Source organism: Schistosoma haematobium, chromosome 3 (genome assembly GCF_000699445.3).
Source record: "Schistosoma haematobium chromosome 3, whole genome shotgun sequence".
NCBI lineage: Eukaryota > Metazoa > Platyhelminthes > Trematoda > Strigeidida > Schistosomatidae > Schistosoma > Schistosoma haematobium.
In genome coordinates, this window is record NC_067198.1 from 30284477 (window position 1) to 30306062 (window position 21586).

Consider the following 21586-nt stretch of genomic DNA (forward strand, 5'->3'; position numbering starts at 1 on the left):
TAAACAAGTAGTATTGTAGTGAACAGAACACGGGTGGGGGACAATCGAATTGTATTTAGTACGAAATTACAGAGTTACTTGATAAAATAGAAACATCATATTATAATACTTAATTTGAAAAATGTTCAATGATTGTCTCGAACTTCATTGTTCTTGCATTTCCATACTAGTCACTTTCTATTCCCGCTCTTCCTCTCCTGATCTTTTCCATCTTCTGCTGTCAGACATTACATTCCTGACTCGAGTCATATACTACTTATATCAATATAAGTAGCACACACTACAGTATAACTAAGGTTTGGCTTGATCATTTCGAATAAATTGGGCACTGAATAGAATGTTAGTAGAGAATTGATAGTTTTGTGATATTTTAATGAATAGAAATTCGAATTTCTAGTTTCATGACTTAATTCAAGTCACTTATTCAAAACAAATAAATAATTGGATTATACTAATATGGGTTTAAACTATACAACTTGATTATGTATTAATTTAATTGATGGATTGTTTGATTATTTGAAGGAATGATTTTCACCGAAAGTCATAAAACATCAAGAAATTAATTCTTGCTTATTATATATATTGTTATTTCATTGTGTAACGTTACTCTTAAGCATCATGAAAATCAAATATATTTGCATTAAAATATACTTTTCTGGATACGTATTAATAATCTCCATGAAATAATCCGTAACAAAGAACACATTTGTTTTCAACACTCAATCAACGTGAAAAATGCTGCTTTCAATTTCTAACATTGATCAATTTAAACGAGAATGTTTAAATATATATACTTAGATATTTCGTTTAATGTAATATAATATTACGTAATTATAAGTGCAGGATCTGAAGGAGTTATCAGAAATAATTGATCATTTTAAGATTCTTTGTCCTTGTATATTATGAATGTTAACACTCTTGACAAGCTACTAAGACATCAATTATTTGGAGATTGTTTCGAATGGGACAGTTTAGAATTGTAGAAAAGTGTAAAACGGAAACATGATGGACTGAAATCACGCACCTATTGTAAAGGCAATTGTTTTCAACAATCCAAACTTCTTAACTTCAACAGAGACAATATTTCACACGGATGTCTTTTGTCACCTTGTAAACATGCTTGTGGTGTTTCTATTATACATTATTATGAAATATTTATTGTTATTACTCACTCGAAATGAATATTTTATGCTCAAGTATTATTAAGATTTTTTGAGTGATATCACATATATAGAGTAAATTGTTATAAAGAATAATTATGCATCCCGTTTGGTTATATCCCTCCTAAAACAGTTTCAATCAACGAATCGGTAAAAAATTACATATAAGATTAAACTAGTAAGACATGTAGTAAAACTGACAAATCTGAAAGTTATTTTCAGCATAATAATCTGATTTTAAAACTTTCTAGTTAGCTGGTATATAAATCTCTGTTTTGAAATATTCTTGACTGTGAGTCTATTGGTCCTCAAATTGCTCCCATTGAATAACGACTACTCCTTCACTCAAATAATTCTAACAAACCCTACGAAAATAATTAAACTCTAAAACTACCTTTTAGAATCTATAATCTATCCCTAAAAATTGTTGATCTTATAGTTAAGTTGTTAGAAGAATATTTAGTAGGTTATGTTTGTTTATATGCATGCCAATTACTCCTTTGCATGAGATCTGTTCTCAGTAGTGCATAATTATTACTAATCCAAAAATCGCTTCAATATATCGCGAGATCCATATAGCTCTGCAATTTCTAAAATCATATTTCATTTCTATTGCGTAACAAAATGCTATTCTAGATAAAGCTTAGTAATCAAGTAGATGTTTACAAAATTCGCTTAGAATCAAACATATTTTGTAAGAATTAATGACACCATTCAGCTATTGTAATAAATGTAAGTAAAATTGAATGAAAATGTACAGCTTCAGGGTAGAAAATCAGTTTAGTTCTTCAACTAAATACGTGTTCTAAATGAAACCTTAAAGGAAACTACAGTTCAATTTAAGCCTGACATCATATAATAGGCTAAATAAATAAATATGAACTGAATGGAATGTTTTCAATTTTTTTTTTCATAACACTCGTTGGTTCAAGTAATTCAATTAGATGAATAAAGAATTTTCATAATTAACATTCGTTAATTATTCATTTATAACTGGTTCAGACAATTTTTATGTTTATATACAATGTAAAGCAAGAAAGTAATAATAAGGCTATGACAATTTTGTCGTTTATAAACATCAATTTTCTCTAAAAATAAGTGTGTAGCGTGTTAAGACATTATCCAACTTTATCTGTTTTGATTCTCTTATCATTGTATTAGATATATGTGATTATGTTTGTTAAATACCCATGCTGATGATGGAATCGATTGACTATTTGTGCTTCTAATCCTAAAACGAAATTACAAATAAATGTTTATCAGAATATTACTTACTTACTTACTTACTTACTTACTTACTTACTTACTTACACCTGTTACCCTTAATGGAGAAGCACAGACCTCTCACTAGCTTTCTTTACATCTCAATCTTCTCTTTTATCCGGGCTTGGGACCGGCATTAGCCTTAGAACTACACTTAGAGTTTTATCAGAATATAAAGTTGATCAATTAATTTTTGAATTCATGGCTTATAATCCATAGTTTGAATTTGATTATTTGTGTAAAAATTCACATTCAGTGGTAAAATTTCCTTCTTTTTGGAACATATTAGCATCATAGATGGAAATGAAATTGAGCATATTGAACCGATGTCATTCCGAAACAATGTAAATATTAAAAAATTGTAAGTTTACTAATTCTCGTTTTTCAATTTCAAAATTAATTTTCCACTTAATTCACTGTATATTCATGTTTTTATTCAATAAATAAAAAATTCATATCAGAAGGGTTTTGTGGATGTTATGAAATATTAATGGTTGAGATCATGAGCCAATTTAAGCTAGACTAGTGCTAATCCACTGCTTCCAGGTTTTCCATGGTGGTCTAGCTTCAATTGACGTATGATCTCAACCATTGAAATAAGAAATTGACAGTATGTATTATCTGATGATTTGTTACATCAATACTAATAATGTTTAACAATATTCATTGTCTGTGATGTAAAGTGTAAAATTGTAATAAGAATAGAGATATGAAAGTGAGCCAAATGAATTGTAAAAAGGTTAATACAAATATATATATATATATTGTTTGAATAATTGGCATTAAACTATAAAACTCCAGCTATGACAGATCATAAATAGTCTGTCAAATGCTTCAAATAAGCATTTAGTTACTATACTTGAACCAGTCAACCAATTCAAATGGTTGATTGTTCTAAATGTTTAGTGATGTCTCTCATAATATTATTTAATTTGAGGCACTACAAAAGATTTTCAGCTGGTTTTTTTCTGAAATATGAGTTTAGAATGTATTTGAATAAAAAATAATGAAAGTAACAAATTGGTAATACTGGATATATAATACAATTTAGTTGTCACAAGAATAAAAGGTATAGAACTGTGTGAAATGTTGATAAATATAACTCTGGCTTTAATTTTAGACTTTAATATCTGCAATCAGTTGCTAAGATGTGAATTGAGATTTAGGCATACATTGTTAAAAGCAATAAAGAGAATACATTCACAGAGTTCTTATATCGTTTATTAGTTTGTTGCTTAATAGTCAAGTGAAAAGTATCAAGTTAACAAAAGCTCCAAACTTCTCTATGCATCTTGTACAGAACTGATAATGATTATTCAAATGAGGTCGTAAACATTTGGTTCAGCTTCCCTATATATTTTTCAGTGCGTGAATAAAATTATATTACTGAGCAAGCATTTGATGATTATATTTAAGTTTGTTTAGATATTACCATATCAGAAATAAGCTCAGTGTCTTGCTTATTACTATAGAATCGTTCAACTGACAGTTATCATCAGGATTAAGGCCTGACTTAAATCACTTCATGATTTCAATGAAATTTAACAATCTCCACAAACCTATACTGACAAAATGATAAATGCTGAATATTCTAGTGATATTTTCTGTAAAGTCACTTATTAAATAACTAACAAACATCACCAATGGATTAACTAAAACATATCTAGTCTATCAGCAAAACATTCCTAAAAGTATGATAATAATTTTCAATACACTGAAAAGGCTAATGTATTAGACTCTGGTTAAAGGTAGTCGACAGGAAACCCTGGACCCGGGTTTCGTGCTACTTGGCACTCGTTAGCAAGGTGTACCTGTAATCTTGAGGGAACTGGTGCTCCCTGACGGATTCGATCCTGTGTCACTCAGCTTCACAGTCAGAGACGTTAACACTGAGCTATCCGGGCCGCGACTGACCTCCTGTAAGACTGAGAAGTAATCACAATTGATTGATCACTGGGTGGTGATCAATGTCATGTGTGTCAAGTTCTTATTTAGTACAGATTGTATGCTATCGACCATGTTGGAATGTAGTTTACAGGAAACCCTGGACCCGGGTTTCGTTCCTGTCGACTACCTCCAACCACCATCTAATCTCAATATATAGTGCACGCAGTGTTGAGTCACCTAGACTGGTGGCCACATTACAACATGATCGATAGCATTCGATCTGCACTAAATAAGGACTTGACATACATGACATTGATCATCATCCAGTGATCAATCAATTGTGAAGGCTAAAATATCCCTGGGTGTATACATATTTCTTGCAACTCTTTGGTTTATTTTTTCTACATATATTTTCACTAAAATATTACACTTTTCAATCTCACAAATTCTGCTTTTTTTATTATTATTATTATTACAAATGAAAACAGGATTCTTAGTAACAACTCATTGACATATTTGGAAGAAAATACATTTAAAGGTTTGAAAAATCTTGAAATAATGTAAGTTTATATTCATACCCTATAACTTCAATTTTTACAGTATTTAACTACCTAATTATTAAAATTTCTAACTGTTCTGTTTACATATTTATTACAGGTTACTTCAACATAATCTAATTAAATGCTTGAATAATCGAACATTTCATCAAACTCCAGTATTAAAAATATTGTAAGTTCATAAAGTTTATTGATAGATGATAAGTATTTTCTTTTATTGAAAGCGTAAATATCAGAATAGTAAAATGATTCCATATAACCTATAGTCAGCCTTTCTGTTTTAATGTCAAATATTTGTACACTCACCAATTTGTAATGTCTTTTAGACAGATTATAATATATATAATATTGGTTAAGCGCTCGCCCGAGATCAGTAAGTTCTTGATCCGAATCCTGCATGGCGCAGTCATGGATGCGCACTGTTGACGAGTCCCAAAACAGAACGAAACGGCCGTCCAGTGCTTCCAGGTTTCTTATGGTGGTCTGGCTTCAATTGACTCATGATCTCAACTATTGAAATTACTAAAATCTGAACAAAACCCCTTCTGATATTATATATTAAGAAGAAATCCTAAATTTTTATTGACAATGTGTTGTTCTGAAGAGTAATGTCGTTAAATAATATTACGCCTAGGCTAGTGACACAATTTCTAATCTCATTTACATGTTTAACAATGAAACAAAAATTGATGAAACCTTGAATCGTTTAAATTTTGACATTTATCAAATTTCTTTATCAACGCTTAAGACATACATTTGTGACTTTATCGTAAATAATTGAAACTGAATCTACTGAAAAATCAACAAAAATCAAATTTATAAGTCATAGATTTTAGTCATTGAAGCTTTCAGCAGGTTACTTCACTTGGATTAGAAGTGCTTTCGTATGAAATTGGACTATTGATCATTTCAGTCACAAGTAGAATTAATACAATAGGTTTAGACAATGAGTGTATTTTACAAAAATAATTAATTTATTATCATCATTAGATATATTGAATGTTATGCAAACTATGAGTCCACATAAGTTAGACAACACCAAAAACTAGGAAGCACTGGATAATTGTTTTATCTTCGTATGGGACTCATCGTCCATGCTCATCCACGACCCCACCAGGATCGAACCTTGGAGCCTCAAGTCTCGCGATGAGAGAAAACTTAAGTTCTGAAGTTTCAGAATAGCGTAAATATATTTTATCCGACAATAAGTCAATATGACAAGTAAATATGTTGAAATGCTTTAAATGAAATGCGCGTTAATTTGTAAGGAAGTACTATTCATGAAGTCTCGAAAATTTAAGAATTCTTTTGCCCTACTAATTAATGGATATTAAACATATATAATCCTCATTGTAAACAAATTATTCTATGTTCAGTTCACTTAAAATGACGAGGTTTTATTTTACTAGTGATAAGAAAATATATCATATGATCTAATTATTTCATACACGTAGTTCCCTATATTATTATATAAATACTGTCTCTGCTAACTAAACCTTCGGTATACGAAACTACAATTTCCGAACGTTAGTTCCCTATTCAACATAGTGTTGTTTTATCGAATGATACTATGGTTGTTTTGTCAGTAACAACTATATCAGTTAGTTGTAAACATGCCACAGATAATCGCATAACAACTAGGGTTATCACCAAGAATTCACTTCTTAATTAAAATAGAATGAGCTATGTCGATGCCGATATGCTGATATACACAAATTATTATGAAGATGTTTTAAATAATTTAAATTTATAAGGGTTGGTTACAATGAATAACGAATGTTTGGTTTTCATCAATTGTTGATAAAGCTCAAAATACGTTGTTCGTTTTTTAGAATCCTACATAGGGTTATAACACTGTAGTAGAGGTTTTATTAAGAAAAATAGAATATACATGTCTGTTGAAGTCTTTGTAGTGATTTGTAACAGATCAGTCAGATGGAACAGATTTTAATTATCTCTTCACTAAATATCCAACTTACAATAAAGTGTTACATGTTAACTAACTGGATATGTTTAACGTATTCTGTACTGTTATCATGTTTATAAGCTTACAATCCTCTAAATTTATTTATTTTTACTGCTAGCAATCCAATTTCTCTAAATTTCGATAGATTTCCAGAAACATGTCTCTTACTTACTTACGCCTGCTACTCCTAATGTAGCATAGACCGCCGAGCAGCATTCGCCAACCCACTCTGTCCTGGGCCTTCCTTTCAAGTTCTATCCAATTATTGTTCATTCTTCTCATGTCTGTCTCCATTTCTCGACGTAATGTGTTCTTAAATCTTCCTCTCCTCCTTTGGCCGTGAGGATTCCATGTGAGGGCTTGCCTTGTGATGCAGTTGGGTGCTTTCCTCAGTGTGTCCTATCCACTTCCAGCGCTTCTTCCTGATATCTTCCTCCGCTGGGATCTGGTTTGTTCTCTCCTATAGTAGATTGTTGCTGATAGTGTCTGGCCAACGGATCCGAAATATTTTGCGTAGACAGTTATTAATAAACACCTGTATCTTCTGGATGATGGTTTTCGTAGTTGTCCAAGTTTCCGCTCCATACAGTAGAACTGTCTTGACATTGGTATTGAAAATTCTGACTTTAGTGTTGGTTGACAGTTGTTTTGAGTTCCAAATGTTCCTCAGTTGTAAATATGCTGCTCTTGCTTTACCGATCTCTTCAATTGCTGGTGGGATAATATTGATTGGAAGGTCCATGAGTGCTACTTCAATTTTGGGTGGGTCCAGTGAAGCTGGTCGATTGAAGAGTTATTTGAAGTGTTCTACCCTTCCTTCATTTAGAAACATATCCCTAGTCTCTTTTTCTTGACAAATAACTGTAGTAAATACTTGTATTCTATTATGTACACCATTAGTCAACTATAAATTTTCTAATATGTCAAATTACATAATATGCTTTCTCTTCAAAGATACAGTTTCTTTTATGGTTACCAATGCTAAAATCTCATATTTAAGGATCAAATTAGAACTAGATTTATATTCTTTGCTACATTCTTAATGAACTAAACTAATTTTTAATATATTACTGATAACAAAAGAAATTAGTATCAGTCCATGTTATTGGAAATGAAAATTATTCTCTTGGATAAAAAATAATACATGAAAGCATTACCAATGAAGTTTTAAGAAAATGAAATTTAATCTTAGACCGTTAAAAAAACAATGATCGAATTGTCTAATTAGACTAGAAGTCTATAGAGTAGACAAAATGGTATTCTGTTATTTTTGCATGGTGTACCACAGAATTACTTGTTTATCAAGTAAATGATTAGATTAAATATTTATAGACTTTTAAATACATTTCTCATTATCATAATATTCTCGCTTCTATTGTGGAATTCAAAATGGACATTTTGGCTACTTAAATATTTTCAACCATGTGTTTATTAATGGTTATGTCTTAGATACTTGGTTTAGAGGGAACATTATTATTTTCAATGTAGCTAAATCTCCATAAATAAGTCAATTAAAATATTGACTTATTATTATGTTACTTTTAAAACAAACTGAAATTGAATGATTCTATGCGGACTACATTTGATTGTCTGAAATAAAACAAATAACCTAATTGTATGACAACTACTCATGTCAACTAACTTATTGTTCCAAACTTCCTAAACGGAAACGTTTCAAAAGACAGAACAGTTGAGTATAAAAGACGGACATAATTTCTATATTAAATTAATTGTAAATTAACCATGAAAATAATAAAAATTGATTACAGATTTTGTTTAAATATCAATTGTATATGTTTTGTTTTTTGTCAAATCACATTTTCAGAATGTTGAACAATAATAAATTAAGATGTATCGCGAAAGGAATATTTACAGAATTAAATCTTGAATCATTGTAAGTTTTGACTTTGAATAATATTGATATTTTGAAAGCTCTTTTAATGTCTAATTATTTCCATTTCTACAACTTGATGATATTTCATAAATATCTTGATTTTTCGTATACTATGGATACATGAACGTATTTAGAACACACAGAACAAAAATGTATAATCTGAAAATGTTTATTTCAATTCAGAAGATAAGTTACCAGCAACTTTAAATTATTATTTAAGGATATAAACTTTGTTTGTATTGTTGAACAGTCTACTTTTTTAATAAATACCTTGAATACACTTACGATCATGAGTAGATAACATTAATTGAATCCTGTTATAATTATGAAACCTTTCTTAAGTACTTGCATTCTAGTAATATAAAGAAATCAATAATCATTAACTATCTAATCCAGAGAAGCTTAATAGAACATTAAATATGCAAAGAGGATTTTAATTGTCTCACAATTAGTTTATGTGTGTCATCAATAAACGTCCACTTAACTAAGGATCTTGATTTGAATTACTCATACTATATAAGGTATTACAATCACACTATTTTTTTACCCGTTGGCTACAATGAAAATCAAGTTTAATTTTTTTACTAACTATATAGAAAGCATTTAACCCCATGAATATTTTCTTACAAATATCATAGCTAGGAATCTCTATACTCTAGTATGAGACTTAAACAGACAGATGTTTCGAATTATTCATCAAGTTAAGAATATCAGCTGGCTGACTCCGATATTTTATAAAGATGAGTTGAGGAAAAATGTGGTATAAAAAAAGGATTTACTAGATCAATAATACCATTTGTGAGCTAAATACACATATAACAGTTGTCAGACGTATAAAATATATGGAATTTGTCTGCTTGATCATTGGGAGTCCTTTTTTCGTCACTACATATTGAAGACAATTTTATTTAATCTACAATAAACTGTATTTACTAGTTCACTTGCAACCATTTAAAGTCAATAATACTATTCACTCCTATTGTAAGATTCATCCCTTACTGTACTACTAAATAAAAATTCATATCGACTGACTGAAACTTGAACCAATTCTTCTTATTTATGTGAGCTAAAGAGCAATTATGAACACATATAATTATTTAGTAGCTGCTTGTTGTAATTTTAACCCTTTGATATGAGAAGTGACTGAAAGATCACAGGATTAATTTTATTTACGGTGAGATTGTAATTCATGGGCGACCTTTGAGTGACGCTAAAGTGACCTTGAGTGTCCACCTACTTAGTAGGTCTAAATGAGGGTTATAAAACAGTTTGTAGAATAAGGATTAAGATTTGTAGTTGATTTTAAGGTTGTCATCACGAACTGACATAAGCTAAAATGCCATGGTGCTATTTGGCCAAATGGGTGAATGAATTTCGCGCCAAAATCTAAGGTCTGTTGTCGTAAATCTGATTGGTTCATCTATAAATTATAGTCTCGCCTTATTTACTCATGGTTATATTTTCACGATATTGAAAGTTACAACACTTCTCTATTGTTGCGTCACACTTAACTTTAACGCAGATATTTAGTCAACTTATTGCTTACAGTTAAACAAATACTCGAAAAATCAGTTTTAAAAACTAGATACATTTTTGTTGGGATTATAGAAAATCGACTTAAGTATTTGATTCAATTAAATTGCCTTTCTCAGTTCATTTAAAAAATAATTAGATGGAAGTTATACATATACATTAAAGATTTTCTTCGTAACCTGATTTCAATATATTTCGATAGAAACAAGACAATCTCATTAATATCAGAAGTTTTGTCAAGATTTTTAGAAATTTTACTAGTTAAAACATGAGTCAATTGAAGCTAGACCACCATGAAAAACATGGAAGCACTGAACGGCCGTTTCGTCCTAGTATGGGACTCCTTAGCAGTGCGCATCCATGATCCCTCCCCGCGAGATTCGAATACAGGACAGCTCACTGAAGACAATGGCAGACGGTGGCGCAGTTTCCTGGATAGGTTGAAGTTAGACATTAACACCGTAGGATGCCGGATCAGTAGTCTAGTGGTTAAGCGCTCGCGCGTGAGACTGATAGGTTCTGGGTTCGAAACTCGCGGGGAGCGGGACCGTGGATGCTCACTGCTAAGGAGTCTCATACTAGGACGAAACGGCCGTCCAGTGCTTCCAGGTTTTTCATGGTGGTCTAACTTCAATCGACCCATGATTTCAACTAGTGAAATCTCACTAATCATTAAATTTATTGTAAATATTAGCATTATTACTATTGTGACGATATAAAAACCTTTCACTTGTATCCTTATATACGGTCCTTAGATATAGACAATAGGTTACTGTTTCGTTTAGATTCGACATTGTATATTTGGACTAACTTGTCATATAAAATGATAATTGAAATTCAAAATAATTAACAATAAATCTATAAATCATTAAATAAAGAAATTACTTTGTTAATAGATATATATCATTAGAACATGTTCTATTGTGTGTATAATGTTGAAATGGTAAATATATATATATATACATATATATATATATATATATATATATATATATTCAGTTATATATTGCGAGTTAGTAAAATCAATAATTGAAGTACAATTTAATTACTGGAACAAAAAAATCTAATATATTTTAGCAAATCAAACATTAAAGGGTAATAATCAAATGAAATTGTTTTAGTCATTGAAATTTAAACAAAGTTTATAAATGAATCAAAGGTAGTTGAAATGTTTAAAATGATATTAGTTTAAGACTTTAGTTACTATATTAAAAATATGAATAAATTAGATGAATATTTATTATTCAAGTCTTTATCTAAATTTTCTCGGTTGTAAGTTCAACAATAAAAACTATCAAATCTATAACTGAAATCAAAGGTGAATAGAGGTAGTTAATTGAAAATAAATGATAACTGCATAAATATCTGAGTATCAGGTAGCTATGATTTTATTTGGAATCATTATGTATATACTCACTAATGAAGTTGAACGTTAACGAATGGATAGAAAGGCTTTAGAAAACATTAAGAAAGAAGCCAATCAAGAAAGATTTATATGGTAAGAAGGGAAGGCATACATATATTGATTTCAGTCTAAAGGTCATATTTATTTCATAACTTCCAGCTTCTTTGACAGTAGCGGTGAACCATCAATGACTGTATCAACTAAATACTATGTCTGAGTTCAATTAACTTGGATGTTTTTCAAACTTGGTTTTTGGAGGCAAAACTTATGTTCTTACAATTTTAGTTTTCATTATACAAATTTTCGATAGTGAAGCGCATTTTAGGTTTGATGACTGTTTTCATGATAGACACCAATTTGTCACTAGAGTTGTAAAGCTAATGAAATCATAAGAAACCGTGGTTCAAACTGAAAGATTAACTCTTGGGGAGTTCTACCTTAAAATCTTTCATCAGGATCACTGACACAGAAATTTCGTTTTTATATCATTTTAAAAAAACTAATACTGTCTGGTACTGATTAGCTTTCACAGTGATGTCAATCAGTGAGGAAAATGATTTAATGACTAAATGGATCGCCAAAAACGCCCTACCTGAATAGTAACTATGTGTTCTCTGGTAACTGGTTTCAAGACTAACTCACTTTTGGTCGAATGAGAAAGCGTGGTCTGTATGATCAAAAATATGAACAGTGAGACATTTATCAATAACACTGGATGATCATTGTCTTATATTTCAAAGCGAGTAAAGTTGAAAATGCTTACTGTTAAATCCCTATCCAATAGTCTGAGAGAGCCATGAACTCCGTGATATTTAGCGGAACTGGGTATAGGCACGTTTTGGACTTTATATTTGATACAGACGCTGGGGCTTCAAGAGCTGGAAAGAAATATATGTCTAGCATTTAACAGTTTTCAATGGTTCTTCTTTTAACATCATTTCATTACAACGCATATTAGATTAAATTGTTCTCCAAAACCGTCGTAAATAATAACTGATTTTGTATGTTACATAAATTAAGTAATTAATTATCTTGTTGTTGTTTACTTTCAAAAAATATTTTAGAAGCTTAAGTGCCAATCCCTTCAAATGTGATTGTCATCTTAGTTGGCTGCCGGATTGGTTAAGAAATAATGCAAATCAAGTAAATGAAGGTCCATCACCACCAATATGTGTATCCCCAGAGGATTTAGCAGGTACACCAGTGGCTAGTTTATCACGTTATCATTTCATATGTAAAAATTCTGCTTCCAATTGCCTATCTACTGAAAATTTACATTTAAATGAAAAGTCAAATACTAATGAGAATGGGATAGTTCAAAGCGTTCAAAATTTATACTGTGATACAATGGAAACCAGTTGTTGTGAAGTAATAACAGGTATTTGATACAGAACATTAATTTTGTTTTGTTTTTGTTCTTTACTAGTTTTGTACTAGGTAGTTTAACCTTGTTACGAAGATATTTTCATTGCTTCGTGGTGTTATTTAGTTAGTTTAGTCTGTCTTATCACAGGACGTTTTACTATGTTGTGTTGGGTAAGTAGTAGAAGTCATTACGAAACCAAGATGTTTATGTTTCTCAACGAGTGTGAAAATTCATAGGAATACTTTTTTCTTCTGACAACTGACTATATGTAGGACTGATAAAATTTGCATTTAAGCACTAAATAGTTCAATTTATTATGATTCCAACCAATGGCGTTATAAATAAAACCGTCGATAATATGAAGGGTATAGATAATAATTTGAGCAAATGGAATAATATAAATTAGTGAATATTACATTGCGTTTGATCTTGATTTTCATAATTTCCAACTTGCGTGTACTCAATTATTACGTCATGAAATTTCTAAATAAACTATCAGCTAGCTAACTTTATTTATGGTCTGAACAACTTTACAGAGCGATATCTCATGAACGACATTGAATTGGTAGGATTTAAACTAGTAGATATCATTCATATTTATTGGTTTTCTGTACACATGTTATCGTTTGTCTCTGATCACTAAGTTTATCTTAAGTGAGCTAAATTTTGTGAATTCCACCCTTTTGAGATTACATACATTTTCGTATTTTTAATGTAGTGTCTTCTTTTGACAAATCCGTTTAGTTTGATAGTAGTAAAATAAGTCCTATTGCAGAGGTTTCATGAAAAATTCTAAACTATATCAAGCATATAGTGTAAAGTAAAGTGGTTATTTTTATATTTAATTTACAGAAATATCAGTGTTCCATTTTAGTTCCACCTTATAAATATCTTATGAACACTAAATTCATAGGGTCATATCAAGATGGAAATCTCGGTAACAATAATTTGTCTATAATCTAGTTTAGTGAGAGGCAGTGACCAGTGGAGTTCAACTGAGTCTGTTATGAGATAGTGACTTACTGAAGATAATTGTGGATGTGTCGCTCAATTTCGTGAATTAGTTGAAGTTAGACATTAGCACCGTTTGATAATGGCTTAGTCATCTAGAGGTTAAGCGTTTGCGCGCGAGACTGATAGGTCCTGGGTTTGAATCTTGCGAGGCGGGATCATGGATGCGCACTACTGAGGAATCCGACAATAGGATGAAACGGCCGTCCAGTGCTTCCAGGTTTTCCATGGTGGTCTAGCTTCAATTGACTCATGATCTCAAGTAATAAAATTTGTCTATATATATATCCTAATGTTTATGTGATTTCGGCGGAAATAAATGTAATCAATTGCAGTTATATAGATGAATTATTATATTCGATTTCTAAGATTATCTAATTAAATGTAATTGTTTGATTAGATGGTTACGTCTTTTAATTTATTTTAAGCTCAAACTACTTGTCCATTAAGTTGTTTATGCGGGACTGATGGCGTTTATTGTTCAGATAGAAACTTAACGGAAATTCCTGCCAACATTTCACCTGAAACAACTCAACTGTAAGTGTATTTTCCGTGGTGTATTAACTGTTATCAGGTAATATTAAACACTGATAAATTTTACAGTTACGATAAAATATTTCTTGCAATTCGAAGGTGACATCGTTTTTTAAATCCGTGTTAGTTTACAAGAGTAATGTAAAATCGTGCTCCAGGACTAAATACTTAGACTGTCTTTTTTAATTTTTAGTATAAGACCTTTGGAAAAAAAACTGGAAATGATCAGAATAAGTGAACAGGAATAAAGTTATAAAATTTACTAACAAGTGATGCTGAAAAATGCTGCCAAGACTGGAAGTCACTTGACTTTTAATCTAATGTATATCACTCAGATATTTGAAGTAATAAATGCTAATTTCGAAATGTGTTTGGTAAATTGATACTAAGGAGCATCTAAATCCAGCTAATAGATCCTAAATAAAAGCTCCTGGGTTCAACTTCTGCCTATTGAAAACTAAGCTAGATTAACATACTTCTATTTCTTCATTTTCCTAAAAAGGTTCAATATTTACTTTGTGTGGACGATTATTTGGAGAAAACACATCTATGACCCTATCCTCGACATGATGAAACTAATTTTATTGTTTAAGTAATGTACCCTAATGAATTTGTAAAATAATATGACGTAATTTTGTGAATGATTCTTAATTGAGATTTCTTGGTTTCCACGACTCATCTTAAAAGAAGAACCTCAGTTAAACATTGCATTCAATTTGGTTGTGTTAATGATGTACTGAAAACACTTCTAAAGACCTGTTATATTTGAATATTTTAATATGATGGTGAAAAATCGCAAATAATTAGCTTGACATGGTATTAAAACATTTAGTTGAAGTATCTTTATCGCAATGATGTAATATTATAACGACTATACAGTAGTCCATTACCTCAAAAAGATATATATCACTGCATTGAGGTTATAAAACGACTGTTTTAAGATTCTTACAACTTTGTTCGAAAACACAATTCGAGCATTTATTATAACAATATAAGACGGATAATCCCACTTTAATTTGGACCGTACAAAACTGTTTTGTTTCCGATTGAGTCACTTCTCATTAGAATAAATAGAAGAAATAATTTCTTTTGTTTCCGATAATCATTTTTACTTAGCTGATGAAGTAATCTAGTTCTAACATCGACAACGATTGTTTGTAAGGTTACAGTGAATCACAAAGCTTGGAACTTTTATTCAAATTTCTTTGTTTTGGAGGTAGATGTACTATTCTTTAGGGTGTTTCTTCTTTGTTCTCTGTGTCGTTTGCATGATATCTGCATAGCTGTTGTCAAGATTTCCAAATGTTCTGACGTGAGTGTCCATTGTAGCTTCATTTCTTGGTCCTCTATGACGTGTTGGTATTTGCGGATCCTGTAGTGTGCATCCGTTATCATTAGATGTACCATTTTTCTTCCACTTTGCTCAGCTATTCTCCATCCCAACGGGCAGTTGATTGAAGGTCTACATCTTACACTTGTTGGCAGGACATGCTGGTGGAGATACTCATGGAGAAAATAAAGTAGTTCTCGAGTGGAAGTCTGCTTTTTGGCGAAATTCTCTCATTTTCGAACAACGAGAAGCGTATTTCGCTCATATGATTTTGAGATGGTGGAAACGATTTGTAGCTCAGGCGGATGGTTTTGATGAAGTTTTGTTCTCTGAGCTGGATGGTTTGGCCGTGGAGCTTTCATCGTTCTTCTGAATGACATCATCAGTACAAACTCCACGACCAAACCATCCAGCTCAGAGAACAAAACTTCACCAAAATAGATATATTTTATTGCTCTGACAATTAATAAACTCGCAAAAATACTTATCTTGTAGTTTATTTGTTTCAGCAATTTTATTTCAATCATTAGAATATGATATAGAATTGTTGCTAAACAACACTTTTCTAAATAGGGTTTACTGGTACTTGATGCGGCTAATTATTTATTCATTATTTATAATTTCATGCATACATTTTAATATATGTGTATATGTTTTTTCTTCATTTGTACCTACCTGTTAGCTACTTGGAACGAAATCAAATTACGAAAATTGATTCAAATAGAATAGCCCACTTAAAAAAGCTTCAAACTTTGTATGTTTACTGAAAACCTATATTGTTTGTATATTATTTGACTACTTGAATATCTTCTATTAATCGAGTTGAAATTAGAATTCATTCACTATAAGGTTTTTTAAACAACTTCACATCATGATGTTTACTCTCAGTAATTTTATGTACAACTTTAGTTTTGAAGGTTCTACGGATTATGAAATAGTTGATAAAGCTCACTTATCTTGTGTTATTTACTTTACACTTTACAAAGTATAATCGAAGAGAATGACAAATAAAGCTATTATTCAAAATACTAGTTTAGTGTTTAAACAAGAATATATTGTGTTCAGTGTCTTTTCACGCTTCTTTTCTTGTTTTATTCTGCACACAAAAAAAACATAAAATGTATAATTGAGACGTTTGCTTGTTCACTGCTTGTTTCTTGATTCTTGGTCCATTCGTAAGAGATTATGACAAGCTGTTTCAAAATAAATGATAAACACTCAACACAAAACTATGTAATATTTTATCTCACAGTTAGAGATATATAAAACTATTTTATGCAGATTTTCTTTAGCTTGAAACTGAAATTTTATCACATGATTAACAATAGTTTTTTTCATTAGTTGATATCATGAGTCAATTGAAGGTAGACCATCATTGACAATCTGGAAGCACTGGACGGCCGTTTCATCCTATTGTGGGATTCCTGAGCAGTGCGCATCCACGATCCTTCCTCGCGAGACTCGAACCCACGATCTATCAGTCTCGCTGATTATAATCATCATATGCTCACAAGTGACTGTCTCCAAGAGTTATTTCCTGGAGTTCTAGTGAGAAACTTTGACCAGTGGAGTTCAACTGGGTCTGTTGTGAGATAGTAGCTCACTCAAAACAATGATGGACGGTGGCACAATTTTATGGATTGCTTGAAGTTAAACATTACCACCGTTGAGTGTCAGCTTAGTGGTTTAATAGTTAGGCGTTCATGTGTCAGACCGATAGGTCCTGGGTTCGAATCTTGCGAGCGGGTTCGCGGATGCGCACTGTTGACAATTCCCATACTAGGATGAAACGGCCAGGTTTTCCATGGTGGTCTAGCTTTAATTGACCCATGATCTCAACTAATGAAATTACTGTAATATCCACAAAACCCCTTTCTGAACAGACTTTAGATGGATTTCATAAAATTCTAATAGATAAAGTGTGATGTCACCTAAGTCCAGAGTTTGAAAGTAACTAATTTATTACGCTAATTAAAATTCACATAATATCCGAGGTTGACTGGTGTTAAGGATATGAACAATTGCATTATCACTCATTAACCGAACGGTACTTTGTTCATATAAAGACTATAAACCTTAGGTTCTTTTTCAAATGAAACAGTTGTTGTGCTCAAATTAGAAGTTTAAACTTGAACAAAACGCCTACCAAGTAGACCTATGACTTATAGTACTCCGGTTAACGTCAATTTGCCGAAATATATATATAAATCAAGCATTTATTAGCATAAAAATCTGCAAGATAAGATTAAAAATGCTACCTAAATGATATACATGATGTTTTTTCGAATATCGCTTTCAACGTCTAACAATTGAAATTCATTAGCTTATATATTTGAAGAATGATATCTTTTTATCATGGATCATTATGTTAATTTAATCCTTCTTATCTATATTTAGAAATTTACACGATTGAGCTAAAGTTAGTAATAAATATCATACTTGTGATGTGATTGTTTGATAACGCGAAGACATTTGAAGCAGACGTTGCTGGGTTCAGGTACCGGAGTGAACACCAGTTTGGGGATGATAGTACATCCAACTAACGAGTACCGAATAGGAGTAAACGCTTGTTCTGGATTTCACTGCTAGTCATTGTTCGTCTCTGCTTATAGAGATTTACTTCGTTTCTTTAAAGAAAGGACATCTGACCAGTTAAATTTTCGGAAGTGTTTACTGAAAATGACTTGCCTTTAGGTGTATTTACGTAGACCTCAAACCTAAACGGAAATCAGAACAATCGCCAACAGTACCAAACAAGATACTTTTAATGAAAACTGAATTCAAAGATGTTAGTTGTATCAGGGATCCTAAGAAACATTCAAGAGATCTTTGTTAAAAATATTTTACTCTGCTGAATTTCATAATGTCTTTCTCACCTGAAAGCTGATTTTTGGGAGTGTTAAAGATAAACTGCGACTTCTAGATAAATCGTTACCAATACGGATGTTTACTTGTTCCTATGGAATAGTTCTCATCTGATGCATAGCGTGTGCTTTTTCGAAGCACAGCCCAAAATATAATCCTATTTAGGTGCTAAAAGTGATATCTAAGTTAGTCAACAATCAAACAGTGGAACATTTAGACAATTACGGACACACTGCCTCACCAGTATTGTCTTTCGAAATCTTTGACAAAGTCAACAGAATTCGCTCAAAAGAATTACATACTAAAAAAATTATATATCGAACAGGCCCAATCAATCTTACTGGTTCAAAAGTGATGTTGGAGTGAATATACTGCTTGTATTCAGTGTAATCAGATCCTTTTTTAAGATAGAAATCTTCTAAAGTACATGGAATATATACATAAAACTTACATTAATGCACTTTATACAGTTATGGAGAACTCGATCACTTTTTTATGACTACTGTATCTTTGAATTCATTTAGTGAAATCTTTATGAGAAGCATGTTAATCCAGTAAATGGTTTTTCTTACGAAACGATAAGTACGATCTACTAGTTGAGTATTCATACACTTTGATGATCCAGTCAGGAAGTGGACACAGTTCTCATTAACTGAAATGTCAAATAGCTATTTTATAGACTAAATGAAATAAAAACATCGATTTTATATATTGTAATCAGTTGTATACAAATTATCATAAATAATATTTAATACTTTACACATTTGTTTAGTAATTCATTTAATATGAAAATATTTTTTAAACTATTCCTTGTACTGTAGAGTTTTAAGTTATAACAAATTGCGTGAACTACCACCACGTGTATTTGAAAAATTAATAAATCTAAAAACAATGTAAGTTAACCACTTTTTCCTCATGTATTTGTTGAAATTTTTATTGACTTTCAGAACGATGTCCAGTATGGATCGTTAGGAGCTGGATAATTGCTGAAAAGCTTAGATAACTTTTAGTCTTAGTTTTGTAAAACTTCAGATATTCTCACACACTAATCAATCTGTGTGGGGCATAACTGACATTTACCTTCGATGAAATAGTGACATGTAATAAACGTTCTTTCAAGGGAATATGTCACAAGAACGTATTCTTGACGACGAATTCTTAAGTGTGGTTGTAAGATTTAATGATCAAAATAACTAAAAAACCGACAGAATAGAAGCTTGCTATTTAAGACCTGTGAACGGCAATCAAAAATAATGAAAGTCAACAGAACAAGCTCCTAGTTACTTGTAATATTCTCATAGCTGATATTTTCTTTAATTTAATGAGGATGATGTTATCTTGGTAGATAATGAAGCTTAGCAATTGAAACATCCAGCTAAGAGAATACAGTTTCATCAAAGCATTATTCTGAAATATAAATCTTCTTTATCATTTCATAAAATGATCAATCAGCATTTACAAGGTTTTACTGTCATACATCCTCTATTATTTCATTGAACTTTTGATCTCTTCATTTCATTTGCATCCTTAAGAGTGATGTATATTTATGAACATTATCGAAGAAGAAAGTTAGGGGCGGCATCATTGTTTGAAGTCACTAACTTCTAGTCTGAGCCATGTTGGTAGATGCAGACTACTTGGTTGGGGTCCACGTGACTATTGTAATCAATGGTTGGAGGCTCTTGGTGACATGGCTCAGAATCGGTCACAATGGCGTCGGTGTATACACTCTCTATCTTCCCCGTAAACTAAGAGATTAAATCCGCTTCATATCTTTCTTTCTACAAACTAATTCTTTCTTCCTGTACTATATCCTCATACGCAATCTTTCGTTTATATATTACCACCTCTGAATTAACTACTTCTATGAATCCGGTGTTCATCTTGTTGTGTTAATGAGGTATGGATCGATGCATATATGTGCCTGGTCCTACGTTGTAGCTGACTGACATTATCGAAGAATACTGACAGATCACAAATATATAGATATGACAACTGAACTTAACATTAACTTTTCAAGCATCCAACTTATTATTATATCTATGCATTATGTGAGTTATATTGTTGGATATATCAAATAATTCGTTGATTAATATAAAAATACAATGAATTCTTTAAACATCTGTATGAATGATCAGATAAAGTAGTATGATGTAGGCAAATAATATTGTACTTATGAAGTAAATAGAATTAATTATCTATTTTTCTTGTTTATATTTATATTTAATAAAAAATAACAAAAAGTATTGAAAATGACAAAATTTTGTTTTATTATTATTGATGATTCATTTTTCAATTGTTCATATGGAATATAAAATCGTCTAGACAACATTTTAAAATGAGGTCATTTTAAATCATAAAAAGTATAATAAATTCAATTGGTAAGCAATTAAAATAAAAACCATGGAAATATAAATGAGTGAAATTGTAATCATTGAAAGAAAAAAGGGAAAATCATTAAAGAGGAAGAATGTATTTGTAAAATCATAGCGAATGAATTTGAAGTAAATCCAACATTTCGCCTGACAATCTAGTCCAAGCTTTTTCAAGGAAAATATAATCAAACAACAAAATTATCGAATATAAATAGGTACATGGTTCTCTGGTTTACTGTATACTGAATAAGTTATCCAATCAACGTTAACAATGTTAAAGTATGTAAGGGGAAATCAAGTTAAAGAATTCTTTATGCTTTATGAAATAATTACTTTCATTGAACTTAGTATTTACATTGATTAGAATAGAGAAATGAATAGAAAAAATTTGTTTTGTACAGAATACGCTTTTTTTCTTCTGATTTAGTTAAAAGGTTTCA

At 31.0% G+C, this 21586-nt stretch overlaps 1 protein-coding gene across 1 annotated transcript in view; it reads left to right on the forward strand.

The window, feature by feature from the left end:
- The window catches only part of SLIT2 (Slit 2 protein), a gene marked incomplete at its 3' end in the record, with an annotated part of 120294 nt that overhangs the window by 76898 nt on the left and 21810 nt on the right, over positions 1-21586 (forward strand). The window contains exons 17-24 of the mRNA XM_051213556.1: positions 2713-2784; positions 4799-4870; positions 4968-5039; positions 8659-8727; positions 12730-13043; positions 14471-14579; positions 16589-16660; positions 19593-19664. Of these exons, the coding sequence (XP_051069547.1) occupies positions 2713-2784; positions 4799-4870; positions 4968-5039; positions 8659-8727; positions 12730-13043; positions 14471-14579; positions 16589-16660; positions 19593-19664 (852 nt within the window). The remainder of the gene's footprint in view (positions 1-2712; positions 2785-4798; positions 4871-4967; positions 5040-8658; positions 8728-12729; positions 13044-14470; positions 14580-16588; positions 16661-19592; positions 19665-21586) is intronic.